The 24,871-nt window shown below is 41.3% G+C and overlaps 2 protein-coding genes across 8 annotated transcripts in view; one reads left to right on the forward strand and one right to left on the reverse strand.

Annotated features, from left to right (window-relative positions):
• IGSF6 (immunoglobulin superfamily member 6) overlaps positions 1-24,871 on the reverse strand; it is a 57,388-nt gene that overhangs the window by 23,305 nt on the left and 9,212 nt on the right. For 2 of the 7 annotated variants that reach the window (XM_039491083.1, XM_039491087.1), the window contains exon 7: positions 23,127-23,464. The exons of 3 other annotated variants lie outside the window; for them this stretch is intronic. In XM_039491083.1, the coding sequence (XP_039347017.1) occupies positions 23,414-23,464 (51 nt within the window). In that variant the 3' untranslated portion in view covers positions 23,127-23,413. 2 more of the 7 variants (XM_039491084.1, XM_039491085.1) reach the window with 2 other exon arrangements.
• Positions 1-24,871, forward strand: part of METTL9 (methyltransferase like 9) — a 35,174-nt gene that overhangs the window by 3,049 nt on the left and 7,254 nt on the right. The window contains exons 2-4 of the mRNA XM_039491081.1: positions 6,240-6,430; positions 9,872-10,081; positions 17,853-18,037. Coding sequence (XP_039347015.1) covers positions 6,240-6,430; positions 9,872-10,081; positions 17,853-18,037 — 586 coding nt within the window. The remainder of the gene's footprint in view (positions 1-6,239; positions 6,431-9,871; positions 10,082-17,852; positions 18,038-24,871) is intronic.

Genomic DNA, 24,871 nt, shown 5'->3' on the forward strand with positions numbered 1-24,871 from the left:
TTTACTGTCAGCTGCATTCATATACTGTGAAGCTGTCCATGGTTGATCCCTTTAAGGAGCTGGTTGAAATGGAAAGTTATGGATTTTATTGCACCATACTTCACATGGTCTTTTCTTCTACCCTTTTTCTTTAGAATAATGCTAGAAGGCTTAAAACTTACAAGAAGGACCTACCATGTTGTATTCTATGACAGGGTCGGCAACCTTTGGCATTCCGTTCGCCAGGGTAAGCACCCTGGCAGGCCAGGCCAGTTTGTTTACCTGCCACGTCCCCGGGTTCGGCCGATTGCGGCTCCCACTGGCCAGGCCAACTGGGGCTGCGGGAAGCCGCGGCCAGCACATCCCTTGGCCCATGCCGCTTCCCGCAGCTCCCATTGGCCTGTAGTGGCGAACCACAGCCAGTAAGAGCCGCGATCGGCTGAACCTGCGGACCCGGAAGGTAAAGAAGCCGGCCCGGCCCGCCAGGATGCTTACACTGGCGAGCCGTGTGCCAAAGGTTGCCGATCCCTGTTCTATGATGTGCAGTGATATGTCTCTTGTGAATGTATGTCTAGTTGTAAACTAGATCTCTCCATCTCCTAACTTGATGACCCAAACTAACATTTCTATAGACAGGAGAAAGGCGAAAATAATACAAGCAGATAATTTTGCCAAAAAAAATTGTAGAATGAGGCTTTCCTTCTTTACTGTTAGTTGCAGTTTTCCATGTTGTTACCACCAAAGTGCCAGAGTAGATCAGCCAGTGATTGTGTTAACCCACTGTCGTCTAATTTGTTGTGGGCAAGTTTAGGGGGGATAGGAGTTAAAATGCTGTTGACTGCCAACAATTTGTCTACAATAGAGCTCTCACTGTTTCTACCACTAGTGGAGCTACGCTGGTGGTATCAACAGCAGAAAACTTGAAGAAAAAAAGCCTAGTGTAGATAAGAAGTGGAGCTTCGAACCATGCTACCTGCAAACATATTTGAAGGAGCTGTTTGAAACATGATTTTACTAGAACTGTACCTAGCTTATGAACCGTTCTGAAACTACTGTAGAGTTTGCTTCTGTATGGAAAGACCCTAAAACACCTCTTTGCTCTGGGTCTTTGTTTTGACGGAGTCACTACTTGAGAAGCTGGACTATTTGCCTGGTTGCAGCTGTCTGCTCCCCTCTGCTTGCTGGCACTGTTATTGTGAGCCAGCAGGATATTGAAACATAAATCCTGTATCATTATTTGTATTACAGTAGTACCTAGAAGTCTCATTGTGTTAAACACTATGCAAATATACATTAAGAGACAGTTCCTCTCTCAGCAACTGAATGTAATGAACAAATGGAGAAGTGGGACAGGATATGTATGTGTTTTTGCATGGCATTGCTACCTGCACAATTTTAGGTGTTAGGACAGGGTGTTTTTTGTTTTTAAATAAACGTATCAGTGTCCGCTCTTCCTGCTGGCCACTTGCCTAATTCTCATCAATTTGTGCTCCTATGTAGGTTTTTTTAAGACCCCATTTACAGTACCCATTTCAGCTTTTAAAAAAGAGCCTTGTAAGGCCCCATCTACACTACAAATAGAATCACATTATGGAATTATGTTGCAACATGGTTGCCCTGACACAGTTCAGTTGCAGTTTGGATAATTCAAGGCTTTAGCAGACTTTGGGGCATGGTTTGTGAGATCTTTGTGGCAGGAACTGTCTCTTTTGTTCTGTTTGTACAGCGCCTGATACAGTGGGGTCCTGGTCCATGACTAGAGCTCTTAGGCATGACAATAACATAAATAATAAAGTCCCTTCTACACTGTAATTTGCAATCCCCCTTTAATTGTGTTATATTTCCCAACATGGTTATATTTTTAGTGTAGACAGGGCCTGCATATCAGTATCCTATAATTTCACCACATCAGAGCTTGTAAGCAAAACATAAATATGTGCAGTGATATTACAGTGTGTTTTTTCTCATAAAAATGGTATCATGTTTGTTTCTCAGTGGCTTCCATATCAGATTTGCTCAGTTTACAAATCAAAAGATGCTTTTTCTAATTGCGTTCCTGCAGATTCAGTCTGAACTCTGAAAATCAACCTAGGTTCTTTCCTTCTGATGCATTAGCAACAGTAGTAAAGATTCTGCATGCCGGATTACTTTTCTACACTACACTGTCTTCAAATGAGGCCCTCAGTGACACCGGAGCAATGCCCTTTTTTTCAGTGGGGCAGCACTGATGTAAATAATTGGAACTTAGTAAACAATCTTCTTGATAATGCACAGGATCGGAAAAGTATCCTCAACTTTAATGATTAAATTAAATCAACAGAAATTATTCTGCGCACACACAAAATATCTGAGTCATTGTCACTGTCCCTTTTGAAAGACATAGACCTGTACTTTGAATAAAAACTGGTAGGACTAATTACAGGTCATCTGCTGCTAGTAAGTTTGCCTTCATTTTACCTTCATGACCCAGGTTATTGTGAGACATCTTCATCATGCCATATTTCCATCAATTTCCCCCGCTAAGGAATTAATAAAGAAGCCAACCAACAATATAACATCAGAGCAATAACAGGGAATTCAATTGGTGCAATTTACTCCCATGTCTCTTATGCTAACATAAACATTCTGGCTTGCTTGCTTAGGCCCCACTCCTGTAACCAGATCTGCACAGAGCCATGTTGACTTCTGCAGAGGACCACATTGGCACAAGTCTGCGCTCATGTCAGTTTTATTTCAGGATTGGGACCTTATGTTTGTGTCTCCTTACCATGGAACTTGCATTCCCCTTTCACATTACTTTTGGACTTGGGCAATAGAATCTAAAAGCTTATCTACATTGGGAGGTTTTCAGGATTTGCTATTTCTGATTAGGTATGCCTGATTAATGAAATGTGTGGATTCTCTTATTCCAGAATTAGTGCCTTATTCCAAATTAGTTTAATCCACTCTGGAAGTGAGTTAAACTAATTTGGAAAAAAGACACTCTTACTCTGGCGTAAGAGCATTCACACATTTTGTTAATGTGGAATGATTAACTCACTTTTAATTCACACCCTCCCTTATTCCAGATTAATTTTCATGTGTAAAAAGGCTGCACCTTCCATGCTGAAAGGCCAAAAGAGAAGAGTGAAGTAAGAAAATCACTAGCAAGAGGGTGTGAATTACACTTTATTCCAGCTCCTCAGTTTGCAAATTACATCAGTTTAGACATGTTGGTAAATTGGTAGATGTAGGTGTAAGAAAGACTTGCATCATTCTCAAATTTAGCTCATAATGGATAAGAACAGCAGAACTAATTCTGGACATTCTCGGGGTTATACTGTGCTTTTTTTTTTTTTGTCCCCTGCCCAAAATAGAGTATTAAAGCAAACCCTGACCATGGAAAGGCTGAACAATTAGATTTGCTAGCTTTGTGATGGAAACTCTCTGATATGTGCCTACAAATTCTGATTGGTTGATGCCTCAGGAGGTTCTGAAAATTTCCCTCATCTCAGTTTGGTGTATCAGCAGTTCTGAGGGTCTTAACAAAAATTTTCATACCAGTAATTGGCTTTGCTGAGGGTTTGCAGTAATTTTTAACGGGAAGATGGCTCTTTATCCCCAGAGACTTGAACTTCTTTAAAAGGGAGACCAAAGGAAAATTCCATCTGAAAACTGCTTATTCTTGGATCTATTCATAGGCACATCCCAAATGAAAAGTTTTTTAGCAGAAGAGCGGTTTGTTCACAGAGAACAAAACTTTGCCCTGGTCTACACTGGGGGGGATTGATCTAAGTTACACGACTTCAGCTACGTGAATAGCTGAAATCGACGTACTTAGATCTATTTAACCGCAGTGTCTTCACTACGGTGAGTTAACTGCTGCTGCTCCCCTGTCGACTCTGCTTCTCACTGAGCTGGAGCACAGGAGTCGACAGGAGAGCGCTCGGGGATCAATGTATCGCGTCTAGACTAGATGCGATAAATTGATCCCCGCTGGATCGATCGCTGCCCGCTGATCCGGATGGTAGTGAAGACATACCCTTAGTCACTGATTCCACAGGTTTTAGAGTTCCTAGATGAAGGGCTATCACCAGGCCTTCATGTTAATACAGTAGGGTGCTGGAAGGTAAAGGTGTGGTCACCCTGATCAAAGTAAACAAGACCAAAAAGGATCAATGTGTAGAGCAATGTGTCCTAGTGGCCATGTATTGTAAAGGTTCTGAGTTTGGCAAAATTGTTACAACATCCACATATTAAGAGGTGTGGAATTTAAGTGTGGTGCTGCAAGTTACAGAAGAGCAACCTCTTCAGCTTTTAGAATGCACCTCAGGGACAAGAGTTTCAAGCTTGGGTCTGTATCCATAGAAGAGTAGAGTTTTATGTTTGCCAGGGGAAAATGGATTTAGAGACTTCTGCTGTAGTTGCAGCAAATGTCCATTTTGTTTCTCATAAATTTCAGGATTTCTATATAACTCTCCCAATCTTGGGAAATTTTGGTTGTGGGGTTGAGTCTCTATATCTGGCCATTCCATTAGTAGATTGTTTGAACTGTAAATGTGTGCCATCTTGTGCTCTCCCAGTGGTATAACTGCCCTCCCAGCCCACTGAGTCCTCTTTCTTGTAGGATGGAGTTCTTCTGTGCAGTCAGGGTTGAGCCATGAAATTGGGGCCCAAGAAAGAACTGGGGCAAAGCTGTGCTTTTCAGTCTCTTCTGCCCACCTCCTTTATTTAATCTCTCCCTGATGCTGCCCACTTCCTCTGTCACTCCCATCTCCCCGTTTTCCCTAGGCTTGTGCAACTGGAATCATGATCAGGCTGAACTGTGCTCTCTTCAGACATAATGCTGATCCTAATTGGTTGGGTGGTGGTGGTGATCAGTAAATGAGGTTCACTTTCACATCTGAGAGCACTGTCTTACAGCGCTGCCTGTACCTGCTGGCACAAAAAGTTGGACTTCGTTCAGCATTCAAACCCAGGGTTCCCTGGGTTTGGTGGTGCACTACCTGTAAACTGCTGTCTTGAGGTCTTTTATTAATGGTTCTTCTTTGCTCATAGACTGTGCAACTGACCGGTTTAGCAGGCCTTTATTTTTTTGGCTACATTCATCTTAATAATTAACAGGGAAGTATGAGAAATAAGGTTTAGGGCAAAGATAGCACTGGAGGACTCAAATAGGAATGGAGGACAAAAATAATAATACAAAACAGTTAGTGAAGAGCAAGGATGGAATTGCATGGTGACATGTAAAGAGCCAGTGGATGTGTAGGTGATAAATATTTAATGGCATAGAAGAATGAGCAGAAGTAGTGGGGAAATAAATCAGTGAATGTTAATTTAATAGTGGAAGGCAAAAACTGAGAATGCAGTCACAGAGGTGCCATTGGAGCCTTCCTGAAACAGACAGAGAAGCAATGTCCTGGTTGCAAATAGAAATGTCTTATTCAGTTTGTGTGGAAATGATTGTTGTTAAATAGCACATGATGAAAGGAGCTCTCCTATCCAGATTTCATTTGTCCATCAGGCTGAAAGGATAGTGCTGCCATTTAGCTGATGCTAATGTTTGCTTTGCATGGCAAAACTTACCTATCTATTTAGTAGAAGCAGCAAAGAATCCTGTGGCACCTTATAGACTAACAGAAGTTTTGCAGCATGAGCTTTCGTGGGTGACTACCCACTTCTTCGGATGCAAGCTATTTAGTGTTTTTAATAGTGATGTCAGAAAGAAGTTGTATAGCATAGCAATAGTCATTTAGCAAGATTTGTGGACCAACTTGTTGGTACCAGAATAGCAGGAAATGTGGTCTGTCAGTTTTTCAAGGAGTGTTCAAAGATAATATACAGAGTCAGTGGAGAGAGGAAGGGTGTTGGCTTGCAATATAGATTAGCTACTTTATTTTCTTTCCAGGGAAGGTATTGCAGGTGTATTCCTGAATTCCGTTTGGTTAGAGGCCCCATGAAGAGTTGAGTGATTGAGTTAGAAAATGGAAGTTAACTAGTGGAGTCTAATCATTCAGCTGTTTTTATAGAAGATACTTTGTGAAACAGCTGTCCACGGTACTATGTAAAACGCAGTTTTAAAGCATTATTTCTTCAAGATTAGTCTGTCTGCATTTGATTACAATCCAAACCTAAATTCATCTTGAATTTACTAGTCTATAGACTTCCTAAATTTATTTGTAGAACAGCTTGATATTGGTCTTATATGATTTTCATTATTTTTTGAACTACTGTTTTTTATTGCTTAAGTTTTAAAATGTTGTTCCTTTCTTTCTCTGTAGTGGTACATGTGCAACACAGAGCAGTTGTGTGAATCCCTTCAGCCTATCTTTGTCCAGAGTTACCTTGACCAGGGAACACAGATCTTCTTAAACAACAGCATTGAGAAATCAGGCTGGCTCTTTATCCAGCTCTATCACTCTTTCGTGTCCTCAGTTTTTAGCCTGTTTATGTCTAGGACATCTATCAATGGGTAAGTGAAAAGGTGGTACTAGTTCAGTTTTTTGTAAACCGAGATAGGATAAGAAAACTCTGGATTTCGATTTCCAGGTGCTCCGTCCTGCCACTTGATGCCCCACCATGCTGAGAGTAATCAGGTCTTTTCCAAGATACACTTAGCTTTGTTTTCTTCATTCTGTCAAATGCATCTAAACTACCTTTATGTAAATCATTTGATCTATATATTCAGTGACATTTTTCCAATTTCAGTTAAGCGGCGATAAAAGAAAAATGTAAATATCTAGCAGGCCAGAAAAGCTCTGCTGTACCTTTTTAAATTATAAAGAATCCTACCTCCTATTTAAAAAAAAAAGAAAATTGGCAAAAGAAGATCACGGGACTCTAAATTAGAACATAAAGGCTACTTGTTCTCCCTGTTCCCTCCCAAATTTACCATGGAGTGGGGGTTCTCTCCTTGTGCTTCAATGGTTATTCCCCCCCCACTATATTTTTCACCCTTTGATTTACTTGCCTTCCCATCTCTAGAGAGCACATTGGTGGTGACTGTCCTAGTTTAGTTGAAGGTGGTTGTATGAAGACTGTCCTAGTTTAGTTGAAGATGGATAGCTCCTGTTTTGGAGGGATTTCTGCAGAGCATTTGAAAATTCTTCTCCCACTTTCCTTTCAAGGCTGTGTGCATTGCCGTCCTAGTTCTACTAGGATGACCAGATGTCCTGATTTTATAGGGACAATCCTGATTTTTGGGTCTTTTTCTTATATAGGCTCCTATTACCCGCTACCCCCGTCCCGATTTTTCACACTTGCTGTCTGGCCATCCTAAGTTCTACTGGGAATGGAGCAAGAGACAAGATACAGAAATCTAGCCTAGATTTCCTGCATAATACAATGTGGAACAGTTACCACAGGGCAGTGGGTTTAGACTCAAACCCCCCTCTGGAAATAGTCTCTTTGCGTGTCCATTAGGGCTCAATGGGGGAAAAAAATTGTCTTGTGAGAATTCTTGAGATTTAAAATAATTTTCGTCTCCTGAATTGGGACAAAAGTCAAAATCTCAAACTTTTGTGAATTGATAGTGTGAAAAAACAACACCCAAAAACCTTGTGATCTAGTCAATTGAAACATTTTGTTTAAATTCATTTTGATTTCCACTTTATTTAACATTTTTTATTAACTAACTTTATTATGAAACAAATTCAAACAGAAAAGGGGATGTTTTGATAATTTAATTTTATACACCACATAGCTTTAGGCCTCCACGCATCCTATATTAAAGGTTTTGTGGTATGCTTAGGCTTGTAAAATTAGTCAGCACAATATTCAGTGCTGTCTTCTAACCCTTAAAACATTGGTATTCAAACTTTTGAACTGGTGACCCCTTTCACATAGGGAGCCTCTGAGTGTGACACTCCCCCCCTTTATAAATTAAAAACACTTTTTAATATATTTAACACCATTATAAATTCTTTAGGCAAAGCAGGGTTTGGGGTAGAGTCTGGCAGCTTGCAACCCCTCATATAATAATCTCGCGACCCCCTCAGGGGCCCCAACCCCCAGTTTGAGAACCTGCTTTAAAATATAAAATCTATTTTTGTATCATTTTGTTTCTGGGCAGTCAGGGAACCCATCCCAAACAAGATACCCACCAGTCAAGCTTGGTATCTTGGCAGGAGGGTGGAGGTGGGAAAAGAGTGAGTGAGGAGAAGCTTATTAAACAGGCAAACTTGGCCAATATTGTTCTGTTGATCTCTTCCTTGACTGGCTTCAGATGGGCATAAATTTACACAGTGAACCCAAATTCCAGATTCTGAAGGCTGTTCATTTGGTATCCTCATTTCTGCAGACCATGCAAAAATTCCCTTACTATTACAATCTCTTCCCTTCCCCGCCCCACTCCATCATAATCAGGCATACGACCAACTTCACCTCAGGTCTGATGCTTTGTGGAGAATGCATTTTATTATAGCTACATGCTTGACTCTCTTTTTTTTTTAAACTTCCCTTGCATGGCTACACAGTATGATCTGAGAATAGTATCTGGCTACTATAGCTAGCAAAATTATCTTTCACCTTATTTCACAAACAGATGTTCATGTGAGCTTTCCTGTGGCGTGTTCCTTGTAGCTTTATATATAGGTCTCTTTGGTCTCCCCTTTTTCCTTCCTCTCCCATCTTTCTTTTTCTCAAACGCTTTCTAATGCTTTGAATGACACCTCACAGTGCCTTTAGGAACAATAGCCATGAGCCAATTATACAGTGTAGATTGATATAAATGTACTGCAAGGGGGCTCTGCTTAAATGGGCTGTACTCTATATTTAAAATCCCCCCTTAGCCTCTGTGCTAGAAATTTAACTGATGGTTTCTTCTGTATCACTTAATTCAGTGTGCATCCATTACTAATAAATTGTACCTTTCCTGGGTGACTTCTTTCTCACCTCTCATCCTGTTTCATCATCTTTGCTGCTTATTCTCTTCAGTTTCCCTGTCCTTGCTCTTGATCATAAATCTCTTTGCTGCTATGGCCTATTTGTACTAGTCATTGTCTTTCCTAAGTTTGACTTCATACCTCAGGATAGACTGAATAATATTCTTTATTCCCCTTGCATCTGTTACTGACCAATTCTTTCTTCCCCTACCTGCTGTCCTTACTCTTTCATCCTCTGAACTTCTGTCACAACAGCTGTAATCTTACAATATATACTCTTCAAACAATCACAGGTGGAGATGTCATTGACATGATCTGTAGAGAATCCAATTGTCACCTGTAGCCAATTCCTTAATGAATTGCTCATTTTCTATTCCACATCCTTTTCTGTCACATATAGGAGCTTCATATAGCAGTCACGACCACTGAAGTTGAGTCACTACATCATACAGTTTGAAAAAATAATCCTTTTTCTCTCCCACCATTCCAAACATGTTACTCTGCCTGCTCTTCACATTTCTTCACTGGCTTCCTTTCCATTTCCACATCAAATTCCTCATGCTTTGTGCTTACTCACGTCTCTGTTTTCACCTCCTATTTTCTCTTACCTGGTCCCTTAGGGCCAAATCCCACTTGCTGTGCTCCCATGAGGTCGGTTGCCTGTTGAAACCAGAGAGTCATCTCATGCAAGTACAAAGAGCAGGATTTGGGCTTTGTCTCTTCTTCCCACTCTTGACTTTGTCTCTTTTTTGTATGACCCCTTTCTCTTAGACCCTCTTTCCAGGAACCAAATGACTTCCCTCCGCCCATCAGATTTCTTCGTAAAGCCCACACTAGTGCTATCTGCATGCATTTGTTATTTGATCTTTCAACCTGCGTATTGCATTTGTCTAAATTAGATTGTAAATTCCTCTGAGCAGGGACCTTATCTGTTACTTGTTTGAAATAATTTACCGAGTGCAATAGGAGCATTTAAAGTCTTCCCTGTTTAAGTTTGCACAAAATCAGACACTGCCATCTTTACATTTCAGGTTGCTGGGAAGAGGCTCAATGTTTGTATTTTCATCAGAACAATTTCAGAGACTACTCAAAATAAACCCAGAGTGGAAATCCCACAGACTTCTTGATTTAGGGGCTGGAGATGGAGAGGTCACTAAAATCATGAGTCCTCACTTTGAAGAAATCTATGCCACTGAGTTGTCTGAAACTATGATATGGCAGCTTCAGAAAAAGAAATACAGGTATTGTACTACATAGGTTGACTTGATGTAATACTTGATGTGAAGGATGTAGCAACTGCCTGTAATATTTCATGAATATTATGTGTTCCATTTATTTTATTATTGTGTTGCTTGCTATATGATTTCAGGGGATGATAGTTGAGGCATGAGCTGACCTGCACATAGACAGGAAGGCAGACAAACACCATTTATCAATACAGTGCAGAGAACAACGGCTTTGAAGTCTAACCTGCCCCCCATAAAGGGGTGCATAAGAGATACAGGGTGACAAAAAGAAACAGATTCAGGAGAGAGAGACTGGCAAAGAGCTTTGGCACTGATAAATGGACAGCTCTGAGACATGAGAGAGACAGGGATTTAAGGGAAACAGACTGAACCCCAATTCTGAGAAGTGGAAGTGTCTGGATAAGTGAGGCACATCTACGCTTTAGGTGTGATGGTTATGCATGTAGACCTTTTGTTGTTTTAAACACTGTTGTGCTGTGTTTGCTTTTGTTGTTGTGCTTTGTTTGAGTGTTGAGATTAAACACTATTTTGTTTTGAAGATATTAGTTTGTGGCATTGTATTCAAGCACTGATCACAGCTCTTGAAAGGAAGTCTTGCAGGTATCCGAATCCGAGTAGGCCTCAGTCAGGCCTACTGAGTAACCAGTTAGAGCATGAGGGACTATATGCCAGGACCCTGTCTAAAGAATGGGCGAAGTGAGAAGTTCCACCCCAGAACAGGTGAATGCATGAGGCCTAACACCTGAGGGGTTGCACTCTCAGAGACTGAGAGGAGTCAAAGATGTAGATAGTCTTGAACTGTGACACTTGAGCTTTGCTATTTCTCCAAATTGTATCAAATTTAATACTAGTATATCACATTTCTGTAAATATTTTTATGTAGTAATTCCAAAGAAGGTCCAAACTCAGATGTTTCTGTGGTGGGGTATATAAAGCTGTCCAGTGGTTGGCTGGGAGAATGTTAACTCTGTCTTGCCTAGAGGAGTGAAAAGACCATATCTATAGGCATGTCTACACTCGGGTTTTAGTTTGTACTAACTCGAGTTAATATGGATTGAAAAAGCTTGCACACACGTGATGCAAATGCTTAAAGCGCACTAACTCCCTACATGGTGTGAATTCTGCAGTCCTCTTTCAAAGTGTACAAAGTTTGTTGCAAATTGAGTTAGTGTGGACTGTTTGTGTGGACGCCATGCTGCTGAGGACTACTTTGGCAGTCCTCCAACTGCTATCCCATTGCTTTGTGGGCATCTGTGACCAGCCTGCCTGTTTACCTGTGTACCCTTCACTGCTCTGAGGTAAAATTGACCAGATGTCCCCTCCCCTGTTTAAAAAACTTGACCAGGGCCAGAATTTGCTCATTTGCTGCTGGATTCAAATATATCAGTATTAATGCAATATTACCCAGAAGCTGTACAACATTCCTCAAGCAGCTGCATGTAGCCATGGTGTAGTCCTTGCTCTCCTCGCCATTTGAGGAGAATCAACAGTGCAAGTAGCTCTTGTGACAAACCCCAGCAATAAGAAACTCTTCAAGGAAATCTCCAAACAGATGGCCAAAAAGGGTCACAACTGGAACGCCTTTCAGTGCCATATAAAAAATCAAACCGCTAAAGCAAATATTACAAAGCCAGAACAGACAATCCAGTGCTGTCTCTTCAATCTGCCTATTTTTTGAGGAACAGGACAAGATTTTTAGTTGTCATGCCACTACAGAGCCCAACGCCTGCCCCCAGTATAGCAGCAGACCTGCAAGTGATGCAGGAAAGACTTATGTCTAGAGGAGTACTAAATCTCCTCAGAAAAAACACAGCTCTAAGAGATCTTCTGTACTGGAGATCCCAAGCCAAGAGCACTACATTGAAGTCCTCGAGCTCATCTAAATCACTAGGTACCCATTGATCAGTATCAAAGAAGCATGACCAAGGTCCTATGGGCTCTGCACCAAAGAAGTCAGTACTGCCTGCAGCATCTTTAATACCTTGACTGACAGACCAGCAAATGTCAGTACCATATGTGCTGCCCTCGATGCTGCAGGCCTCTACATTCACAGTTCACCAGGTTCTTGTGCAACCTCACCTGATGCTGCAGGAGTTCAGATTTTCCAGGGGTTTGTTAATCTTCAGTGAATCTGAATGTTCTTTTATTGAACTCAGTTAGGCAAGGTACCAGAGATAGCAGAAGTCTATCACCAGTACCGCCTAATACCCTTTTACCCATGCGTACGGAAAAACAAACCATCACTCCTCCTTCATCTGCTCCTCCATTAGACTTTGTAGATGAGAGCTCTTCAGACTCTCAAATATCTGTTCAGGGCTCTTATGATTATCTGCCTAGACTAGACTCTCCTGAGCTTGCTCCATCAAGGGATACTTCAAGGCTCACGAGGCCCCAACTTCCTCAGCATTCTCCTTGGTATGATGAATCCTGGATGCCATATTGCCTCTCAAATGAGCACATTGGGATCTTGGGGCTGCATAGTATAATAAAGAACAAAATTGTCAGACACATAGATGAACATAATTTGTTGGGGAGGAGTCAACATGTGCAGCATCTCATAGCTCAGTGGTTTGAGCATTGGCCTGCTAAACCCAGGGTTGTAAATTCAGTCCTTGAGGGGGCCATTTAGGGATCTGGGGCAAAAATATGTCGGGATTAGTCCTGCTTTGAGCAGGGGGTTGGACTAGATGACCTCCTGAGGTCCCTTCCAACCCTGATATTCTGTGAACTTGGTTTTTGTAAAATGCCTCATCAATCTACTGGATTTCTTTGAGGGGGTCAACAAGCATGTGGACAAGGGGGATATAGTGTACTTAAATTTTCAGAGAGCCTTTGACAAGATCCCTCACCAAAGATTCTTAAGCAAAGTAAGCTGCCACGGGATAAGAGGGAAGGTGCTCTCATGGATTGGTAACTGGTTAAAAGATAGTAAACAAAGGGTAGGAGTAAATGGTCAGTTTTCAGAATGGCAAGAGGTAAATAGTGGTGCCCCCAGGGGTCTGTTTTGGGACCAGTTCTATTCAACATATTCATAAATGATCTGGAAAAAGGGGGTAAACAGTGATGTGGCAAAATTTGCAGATGATACAAAACTACTCAAGATAGTTAAGTCCCAAGCAGACTGCGAAGAGCTACAAACGGATTTTGTAGGATCTCATCTACAAAGTTTTTTAAATTTGGATGACTGGGCAACAAAATGGCAGATGAAATTCAATGTTGATAAATGCTAAGTAATGCACATTGGAAAACATGATCCTAACTATACCTATAAAACAATGGGGTCTAAATTAGCTGTTATCACTCAAGAAAGAGATCTTGGAGTCGTGGATAGTTCTCTGAAAACATCCACTCAATGTGCAGCAGCAGTCAAAAAAGCAAACAATGTTGGGAATCATTAAGAAAGGGATAGATAATAAGATAGGAAAATATCATATTGCCTCTATATAAATCCATTGTACATACACATCTTGAATACTGAGTGCAGATGTGGTCACCCCATTTGAAAAAAGATATATTGGAATTGGAAAAGGTTCAGAAAAGGGCAACAAAAATGATTTGGGGTATGGAATGGCTTCTGTATGAGGAGCGATTAATAAGACTCACTTCAGCTTGGAAAAGAGATGACTAAGGGGGATAGGATAGAGGTCTATAAAATCATGACTGGTTGTGAAGAAAGTAAGCAAGGAAGTGTTGTTTACTCCTCATAACACAAGAAAACATTCTACAATACATTAGAAGCAAGAGGAAGACCAAGGGCAGGGTAGGATCATTACTCAGTGCGGGGAGGGAAACAATAACAGAAAATGTGGAAATGGCGGAGGTGCATAATGACTTCTTTGTTTCGGTTTTCACCAAGGTTGGTGGTGATTGGATGTTTAACATAGTGAATGCCAGTGAAAATGAAGTAGGAGTAGAGGCTAAAATAGGGAAAGAACAAGTTTAAAATTACTTAGACAAGTTAGATGTCTTCCAGTCACCAGGGCCTGATGAAATACATCCTAGAATGCTCAAGGAGCTGGCTGAGGGGATATCTGAGCCATTAGCAATTATCTTTGAAAAGTCATGGAAGACGGGAGAGATTCCAGAAGACTGAAAGAGGGCAAATATAGTGCAATCTATAAGAAGGGAAATAAGGACAACCTGGGGAATTACAGACCAGTCAATTTAATTTCTGTACCTGGAAGGATAGTGAAGTAAATAATTAAGCAATCAATTTGCAAACATCTAGAAGATAAGGTGATAAATAACAGTCAGCATGAATTTGTCAAGAACAGATTGTGTCAAACAACCCGGATAGCTTTCTTTGACAGGGTAACAAGCCTTGTGGATATGGGGGAAGTGGTAGAAATGGTATATCTAGACTTCAGTAAAGTTTTGATACTGTCTCACATGACCATCTCATAAACAGACTAGGGAAATGCAACCTAGATGAAGCTATTATAAAGTGGGTGCATAACTGGTTGGAAAACCATTCCCAGAGAGTAGTTATCAGTGGTTCACAGTCATGCTGGAAGGCTATAATGAGTGGGGTCCCGCAGAGATTGGTTCTGGATCCAGTTATGTTCAATATCTTCATTAATGATTTAGATAATGGCATAGAGAGTACAATTCTAAAGTTTGCAGATGATACCAAGCTGAGAGGGGTTGCAAGTGCTTTGGAGAATAGGATTAAAATTCAAAATGATTTGGACAAACTGGAGAAATGGTCTGAAGTAAATAGGATGAAATTCAATAAGGACAAATGCAGAGTACTCTACTTAGGAAGGAACGATCAGTTGCACACATACCAAATGGGAAATTACTGCCTAGGAAGGAGTACTGCAGAAAGGGATCTGGGGGTCATAGTAGATCACAAGCTAAATATGAGTCAACAGTGTAGTGCTGTTGCAAAAAAAGCAAACATTCCAGAATGATGTTTGCTTTTTTTGCATTAGCAGGCCTATTGTAAGAAAGACACGAGAAGTAATTCTTCCGCTCTACTCCACCCTGATTAGGCCTCAACTGAAGTATTGTGTCCAGTTCTGGGCTCCACATTTCAGGAAAGATGTGGACAAATTGGAGAAAGTCCAAAGAAGAGCAACAAAAATGATTAAAGGTCTAGAAAATATGACCTATGAGGGAAGATTGAAAAAACTGGATTTGTTTAGACTGGAGAAGAGAAGACTGAGAGGGGACATGATAACAATTTTTAAGTACCTAAAAGGTTGTTACAAGGGTGAGGGAGAAAAATTGTTCTTCTTAACCTCTGAGGATAGGACAGAAGCTGTCCCTAGCTTCTGTTCATTCCCTCTGGGGCACCTGGCATTGGCCACTGTCGGAAGACAGGATACTGGGCTGGATGAACCTTTGGTCTAACCCAGTATGGCTGTTCTTATGTTCTTATACTGCCAGCAATTCTCCGAGATACCCAGTGCTCACGAGGAATGCCACGGTCAGTACTCCGCAATTCCCTCTTTCCCCATTTCAAGAGGAGAAGTTTGAAGAACAAGAGAGGAGGGCTGGTGAGGTTGCTACTGATCAGGCAAATGTTTCTTCATCCTCCCTGGATGAAGCTGTTATGCCCCCTCCATCTACTGTGGATGACTTCAAACAGTCTCAAGACTTGATGAAGAAAGTGGCAGACACTCTTCAAATATTGCTGGAAGACGTCAGAGACACAGCATAAGTTGTTGGACATTCTTTCTACAACATCTTTGGCCATGCGGTTTTCCACATAAATGAGGCATTGTTCGAATCTGCCAAGACAATTTGGCAAACTCCTGCTACTGCTCTGCCCCATCTCCCGCCCCGACCAGAGGGCAGACAAAAAGTAATATGTTCAGATGAAGGGTTCCGAATTATTTTCCTACGCTACTCCTAACTCCTTGGTTGTGGAGGCAGCACTGTTCAAAGGCTACCCCTTATGATAAGGATCACAAGTGCTTAGAACATGAGAGTATCAGAGGGGTAGCCGTGTTAGTCTGGATGTGTAAAAGTTGCATCTGACAAAGTGGGTATTCACCCACGAAAGCTCATGCTCCAATACATCTGTTAATCTATAAGGTGCCACAGGACTCTTTGCTGCTAGATCCGAAGAGCTATTCCTCTGTCATCCTGCAGTGCATAATTGGTAATTATCAGGTGATCTTGGAAAAATACAACTATCTTAATTATATGAAATTTATTTCCTTTATTGAACACCTTTCACAAGAGCAATTTCAGGCCATTATTGTGGAATGACAGCTCCTAGCCAGAACAGCTTTATGTGTCTCTGTCAACACTGACACTGCTGCACCTCCACAGCTGTAGTTTATGCGTTGAGTCTCATGACTGCAGTCATCAGAATTTCTGCGTGAAGTCCAAAACTCTGTAGAGGATCTCCCCTTTGATGGTCTTCAATTATTTAATGAATCCACAGGTGAGTCTGTGCATTCTCTGAAGGATTCCAGGGTGACCCTTCATTCACTGGTCATATTGCATCCTGCAAACAAGATTTAGTCTCAGACAGTTGAGATCCCACCCAGCTCAGTTTTCCTTAAGGCCTAGGAGCTGCCTAAAAAGAAACCCAGAAGGCAGAGGGGAAAATTATCAACAGCTGAACTTGAATTGATGCAACTGCCATCATCTACATAGTGCTTGTTTTGATGTCTCAGTCAAGGGCCTCAAACACCTCCGTGATCTGGATTTGATGCTGAACTATCTTGCTCTTTCCTTCCTCCCCGCTTTTGGGGATTATTGCTCTCTTTTTCGCATCTCATGGGAGCAGATTACCTCCAACAGATGAGTTTTTTGGAGGTTATAACATCGGGCTACTCCATCCACTTCCACGCCATACCCCCTTGAATCCCTCTTGTCCATCCCTTTTTTAGGGACCCATCTCACAAATCTCTCCTGAGACAAGAGGTTCTCTCCCTCCTGTATAGGGGCCATGGAACCAGTTCCCACTCAGTACAGAGGAAGGGGATTCTATTCAAAGTACTTTCTGATTCCCAAAAAGAAGGGAGGGCATTTCTAGATCTCACAATACTGAATACCTTTGTCAAGATACAGAGATTAAAGATGGTAACACTTGCAGATATCACTCCGTCGTCATTACCGTCATCATCCTCCACCTGCTGGTGCTACTGCAGGTGCCACTGTTGGCTTCCAAAACTGAAGCCACCTGGCTCTGCGAGTTTAGATGGAGTCTCTGTGTATTTGCAAATCGCAGCTACTAGCATAGCAATTCACAGCATTCTTGCATCCATGCTGGCTGAGAGTGATTAAAAAATGATGCTAGCCCACCCGGAAAGAGGGGGAAGTATGGAATGGAAGAAGCAAAAGCTTTGGAGTTTGACCCCCAAGTCCCAGAATTCCCCTGGCTTCTGCTATGCATCTCACAATGCAAGAAAAATCCCAGAATGCACATAGCTCAGCATCAAAGCAAAGGATTTTGGGATACCCTCCCACTATACTGCATGCTTAGTGCACATCCAGCTCCTGCTGTGTACACACGATTCAAATTAAAAGAGGACACAGCAACCCCATCAGCATGCTCTTAGTGTGGCTTACGTATTGCACACCAATCAGTGTGTATTCCCTCAGTGCGAACTAAGTCCCCCGTGTAGACAAGCCTTATGTGCTCTCAGTATAAAGGGAGTGTCTGTTAAAGGAAAGGTCAGCCTCAGCTGTAGGGAATTATCTCCTTCTCCTAATTGCTATAGGCAGGCTGTGTACTGAGAACTCTACACTCAGCCTGCAGTTGTTTTAACTGTAACACTTTCCATCTCTCTCTCTCTCTCTTTAGAGTGCTCGGTATAAATGAGTGGCAGAACACAGGATTCCAGTATGATGTTATCAGCTGCTTGAATTTGCTTGATCGCTGTGATCAGCCACTGACTGTATTAAAAGATATTAGAAGTGTATTGGAGCCAACTAGAGGCAGAGTCATTCTTGCACTAGTTTTGCCCTTTCATCCATATGTGGAAAATGGTAAGTAGACGCAGATTAAAAGATACCTGGGGAGATAGGGGAAAAGTATTTTAGGTTATAGTGTTGTGAATTAATAATGTCCAATATAATTGTATATTTATCAGACTCTTAAAATGTGCTGAACAATCTCTCTTTTAGAAAAAGAAATTAAAATGTAATTATTTTTTTTTCTTTTGGGTAGAGAGGCAACTTTTTTGTTTTTTGTTTTTTTTAATTTATTTTATTTTTAATGAACCTATACAATGTTTCAAACGTATCTGGATACAATTTCTTATTCTCTTTAATATAGAAAAGATTTTCTTCCTGTCTTAAATGTTCTATAAGATTCCAGGTAATCATAAAATACAGTTCTGCTTGTATAACTGTGTCTTTATATTCTACATTGAAACAATGTAAGCAAAGTCTGTGATATACAGTATGAGGGAAAATATGGTGAGTCAATTTTCCACAACAGTGATTGCATATTATCTTGTTTCTTGTGTACCTTCTAATTATACACTTAAATTCAATTTCTCTGTTTTGCAATCACTAATCCATCCAGGACCTGCTTTCCTGCCTTTTCCTCTCTGAGTCCTGCATCATGTTTAGGTAACAATATGACAAAAAATTAATGCAACTTTCTAGCATAGCAGATGGTGGAGGAACTGAGAGGGAGAGACAAATCTGAGGAATCCACTTTTACTTTCTCATGGTTCAATCCTTTAGTATCTAGTGGAAGGAGAATTGGCTATCGGGCTAATAAGCCACTAGGACTTGAAAACATGTTCTCTGCATATGGAACTTCAAGACATTTCTTGTTGGGGTAGGAATCTTCTGTATGGCACCTTGTAAACCAGAAAGAAGCTTTGCTTGTGCTGGTGACCTGTGGCACACCAAACATTTTGTTTCAGACAGATCCATTTCCCTTGCTTTGTTGTTGCTTCTTTTTTCTAACCTCAGATCAGATCACAGTGCTTTCCCTGATGATCTTGTGTGGCCTGCAGGGTGGTGTGTCATGATAGCTTTGGTAAGCCCTTATCAGTGAAGGCTGCTCCAGTTATGCAGTGTCTATCTCAGGGGTTCCCAAACTTGGTTCATGGCTTGTTCAGGGTAAGCACCTGGTGGGCTGGGAGATGCTTTGTTTACCTGAGCGTCCGCAGGTATGGCTGCTTGCAGCTCCCAGTGGCTGCGTGGTTCGCTGTTCCTGGCCAGTGGAAGCTGCGGCCCACCACTTCCCGCAGCTCCCATTGGCCAGGAACGGCGAACCGCGCAGCCACTGGGAGCTGCAAGTGGCCGTACCTGTGGATGTTCAGGTAAACAAAGCGTCTCGCGGCCTGCCAGGGGCTTACCCTGAACAAGCCGCGATCTAAGTTTGGGAACCCAGGTCTATCTTGAAACAGATCCAGCATGTTAGTTTACCCAGTGCTATAGACTGGCTATCAGCAGCACTTTTATATTCCAGTTTTGTCTATCTGAAAGTGGATATCTCCATTGGTGTATATGTACATCTGGATACTTTTAAAAAAGTAACTATCTGTCTCTTAAGTTTTGAGCGTGCCTGGTTCTCAGTGTATTTTAATTGTATTAAAAGCAATTTTTGATGAGACATTGACCAACAGCAAATAAGAAAAGAGCACTTTTTTTGCTTGGGGGAATGGAGATGCTAATAGTGAAGCAGCCATTGCATTTGGTTAATTTTGACCTTTAAGTTCTAAAAGTTGAATTTGGTACCTTCAAATTATGCAAACTGCTGGGACAAAACCTGTTCCAAGTTGTTACAAACTTCTAACAAGAAATGCCTTCTATCTTTTCAGTAATTAAATAATCACAAACCTCTTAGTAAATCCAGATGAAAGAAGAACCTCTTATGTATGTGGTTTCAGATAATCAAATCAGGCAAGCACCAAGCAAGACCACTAGATTTCTTAGGACTTTTGCAGAGCAGACAAAGAACAATGACTTTAATGTAAAGCTGATCTTTAAAATAGAATTGGACTTAAATTTCAATGTAACTGTCTATTTTAAGAGGCAAACTAACCATAAACTATATAATCACTTAAATGTCAACCCAATCCCCTGTCCCATTCTGGCCCGGTCAATATTTTGAATCATGTCATTGTACATATTTAGTTGAGTTAAAATGTCAAACACAGAATAAGACTCTGACTTCCTTAATTGATCTGATTAACTTCATTTCAAATAACATTATTGTACTGTTTGATTCACTCAGATGTCTATGGTTCTGTTTAAAGAGATATGCCACTATGACAGTCTGGGGTCACCACTATATGTAGTGGTGGTTCCCCACATTCCAAAGATTTTTTTTTTCATTCCATTTTGTAAATCTGGCTATCCAGAACTCTGGACCCGTACACAACTTTTTATAGAAAAATTTAAATCAATATCAACAGAAGATATTCCACTAAAACTCTTCCCGTTGAACAGTCTAACCCAGAGGTAGGCAACCTATGGCACGTGTGCCGAAGGCAGCACACGAGCTGATTTTCAGTGGCACTCACACTGCATGTGTCCTGGCCACTGGTCTGGGGGGCTCTGCGTTTTAATTTAATTTTAAATGAAGCTTCGTAAACATTTTAAAAACCTTATTTACTTTACATACAACAATAGTTTAGTTAGATATTATAGACTTATAGAAAGAGACCTTCTAAAAATGTTTAAATGTATTACCGGCACGCGAAACCTTAAATTAGAGTGAATAAGTGAAGGCTCGGCACACCACTTCTGAAAGGTTGCCGACCCCTGGTCTAACCTACTCTCCAGGGAAAACTGACATTGTGTATCCCATGCAAAAAGCTCTGTGTCAGACCAGGTAGTGTTCTAAATTTTGTAGTTAAGATATCAGTTTTTTATTATTTTACAAGATAGGTAAAAAGAAGCAAAGAATGGATTCACTATATGTACATTGTAAACAAGAACAAATACTTGGAACACGTGGAAGATCCTAGAAAGCATGTATTTCAATTACTGTACTGAAGAGTTTTAAACCTCCTTTAGAAAAGTCTTTTATTATTTTACAGATACGAGCTCTGATTCAGAGGGGCAGTGTGTAAGCACAGGGATCAGCCTGTCTGTGGATCCAATTGCAGGATTAGAGCCTGAAAATAGAACAATTTAACTATACTGTTAATGATAATTATACTCTGCTTGACACTGCCTCTGTTTCCTTGCTCTTAATTTCTTTAAATGACTGATACAAATGTTCTTGTAAAACTTTGAGAAACAAAAGAAATGTTACTTTACTCTTTCAACTGTTTCTGGAATTACAATGACATCTAGAGTCCAAAATAGCTTATTCACAAGTTATTACTAAAGAGTTTGAGAACTACACCTTTTGTTTTTATTTTCCAACGTACAGTAAGACCTCACTAATTCACCCTAACACAATGTTATTGTGGAGTTCCAAATGTTCTGAATTGGCAAGCAGAAATCTTACTAATAAGTTAACCATACTGCATTACAAAACATACTCTGTCCATTTGTACTTTAATATTTATATTTATACTGCACTAGTAGGTATTCTGTAATGAGTGTTTAATATAAAGAAAGCAGCAAAGAGTCCTGTGGCACCTTACAGACTAACAGATGTATTGGAGCATGAGCTTTTGTGGGCTCATGCTCCAATACGTCTTTTAGTCTATAAGGTGCCACGGGACTCTTTGCTGCTTTTACAGATCCAGACTAATACGGCTACCCCTCTGAGATAATATAAAGAAATGCTTTATAATCTAATTTAATCTGTGAAACTCACTGCTATGTGATATCATTGAGGCAAAAAGCTTAGGGTTTAAAAAAGGATTTGATATTTATATAAATAAGAATAACTATAGGTACTAGAATAAAAATGTATAAGATGCCATGTTTGAAGAGAGAAGCAGCTAGCCATTAATTGCTTGAGATTAGGAAGGAAGTTTATTAGACATGTTGTTCTATATTTGTCCATTATGTAATGTGGATTTTTGTGCATTTTTATACTTTCCTCTGAAATATTTAGTACTTGCCTATGTAGGCAACACTGGACTAGATAGATCTCTGCTTTGCTCCAGTCTGGCAGTTCCAGTGTTCTTAAATTGCAAGATGGTAGGTGATGCCTCACTGCTGGACACAACTAACTCTTTGCGGAGAGGATAGGTGAGACAAGCAGGTATCTTGTAAGACTCTTGAGGTGCGCAGATTAACTAAGTGAGAACTGGTGAAGTTTGACTGTAGCCCAGCAGTCTCAGTTGTGCCCAGCTCTGTGCAGATGCACAAAGGGAAGGAGGAGAAGGTTTATGGAACCCCCTCCATGCCCGTGTAGAGACTGGGTGTCGTTCTAATGGGGAACGAGGCACTGCTTCTGGCTAGCACTTGAGGATATTGCCTGCATAACACACATAAATATAAACATTGAAAGAAGAGCAGTCCTTGGATTGACATGTAGACTAAGCTACCTTCCTAACCCATGATATGGTCCCTCTGGATCAGCTTTGACATTACATTAGTGTGTATGCTTTTATATTGCCTATTTTTTGTACCTGTTCTGTGTACAGCCAGCCAGATTCTGCTCTTACTCTGGTGTAAATCCTGAGTTACTATTGACATCAGTGATATAGCTGATTTACATCAATGTAAGTAACTGAGAATAGAATTTGACCTCAAGGCATCATTTTCTTTATCTGCCTATCACAAACCTTTCTTTAGCATTAAATTCACAAAAGAAATTTAAAAAAATACTGTATATGTAGAACTAACCCTAAATATGAAAATTTCCATGAAGTATTAGTAGCTCTTCAATGGAAAATAAAGTCCTTTTCCAATATTTTTATTTTTCAGAGGGAGAGGGTTTGGTAATGTTAATATTCACACTTTAGCTGGAATACTGTCATTTGTGTTTGATAATCTATTTGCAAAACACTTTAAAAAAGCACTGCTCAATGAGGATTCATCTTGTTTAGCAAGGTAAGACTCTTTCAGAAAATTAATTTTTGAAGTCTCAGACATGTTCAGTTGTATTTCACATAAAGGATCTTGAGTATGTGGTGTACTTCGAATTTTATCATCTGTTTTGATAGATGGTGTCATCTGGTTCCAAACACTCCTGCAAAAAAAAACAACCCCAAAAACAAAAAAACAAAAAATTGTAAAAGGCTACAATGTTTGTGTAATAGTTTGCTTTGTAAAAGATTTCCTCAGTGGGGCAAACTTCCTTTCCTTTGCTACTGCTGAAGAATACTTCCTCCTTCCTTCTGTCTGTTATCCAGATGCCTTCATACCTGTGGCATCTGCAGGATTCTTAACCTTTTTCATTCACCGTTGACTACGCTGAATAAGGGAGCACAGAGAGCCAGCAGGACAGTCATGTTTACATTATGTCTATATCCACATCTGCCACGTCCTGGATTACATCAGTAGGGGTTTGATGGCTTTATGGAGGGCAGTTATAGAGGAAAACTGTCGGGATATGAACATTAAAATACAGGTTTTATGAGAGGGCAAGTGTTTTGACCTGTCAGTGATGAATGTCTATTTCATTTTTGTATTTCATCTGGGAAGTATATGTTCTGCTCTATGATTAGAATAAGAAAGGAGCTGTATTGCTTGTGCGGTGTGGATTCAAGAATAGTTTTCTTAACTTAAAAGTGTGTGTGTGTGTGTGTTTCTACAATAGTTCTCCTGTAACTTACATGGCATATGCAAAATACACTATGGTTTGGTTAAAAATAATTGTTATAAGTTTGGGAGGATGAAATAACTTTCATTCTTTTATACTGTACCATGAAGTATTCTGTATATGCTGCGTATATTACAATAATTGTTTTAGGAATGTTTAAGTTTTTAAAAAACTTTATTGAACTATTTTTGTAACTCTCTCCACTTGTAAAGCCATGGCCTTCATTACCATGGGTCCAACTATCCACTGCTCAGAGGGGGAGAGAAATTAAAATGAATGATATGCCTCCAAAAGTGAACTGCAGTGCTTTTCTATACCTAAAATATGTCATGGCTTTAAAGCAGAGGTGGGCAAACTACGGCCCGTGGGCCACATCCGGCCCACGGGACCGTCCTGCCCGGCCTCTGAGCTCATGGCCCAGGAGGCTCGCCCCCAGCCCCTCCCCTGCTGTTCCCCCTCCCCCTCAGCCTCAGCTCGGTCGCTCCGCTGCCAGCACAACGCTCTGGGTGGTGGGGCTGTGAGCTCCTGGGGCAGCGCAGCTGCAGAGCCCGGCTTGACCCAGTCTCTGTGCTGTGTGGTGGCGGCAGTGGTGTGGCCTGGCTCCAGCCGGGTGGTGCAGCTGTAGCGCTGCCAGCCGCCAGTGCTCCAGGCAGTGCAGTAAGGGGGCAGGGAGCGGGGGGGGGTTGGATAGAGGGCAGGGGAATTTGGGTTGGTGGTCAAGAGGCGGAGGTGTGGATAGGGGTTAGGGCAGTTGGGGGGGAACAGGGGGTTGAATGGGGATAGGGGTCCTGGGGGGGCAGTCAGGAAGGAGGGGGGTTGGATGGGGCGGCAGGGGCAGGGGTTCCGGGGGCAGTCAGGAATGAGAGGAGGGGTTGGATGGGGTGGAAAGGGTCCGGGGTGGTCAGGGGACAGGGAGCGGGAGGGTGTAGATGGGGGGCCATCAGGGAATGGGGGGGTTGGATGGGGTGGGAGTCATGGGGGGCAGATAGCTGGTGGGGGCCGGGCCATGACCCCCTCCGCTAACCATCCCTCCATACAATTTACGAAACCCGATGCGGTCCTCAGCCCAAGAAGTTTGCCTGCCCCTAATTTAAAGTCTGGCATCTCAGGCCTTCTCAGACATAAAATTAGTTCAAAATCCCTTTGGAAAAAGGGGCATCTCCACTCCCCAACGGTATGTAGACCCT

This window comes from Mauremys reevesii, linkage group 10 (assembly GCF_016161935.1).
Source record: "Mauremys reevesii isolate NIE-2019 linkage group 10, ASM1616193v1, whole genome shotgun sequence".
Lineage (NCBI taxonomy): Eukaryota > Metazoa > Chordata > Testudines > Geoemydidae > Mauremys > Mauremys reevesii.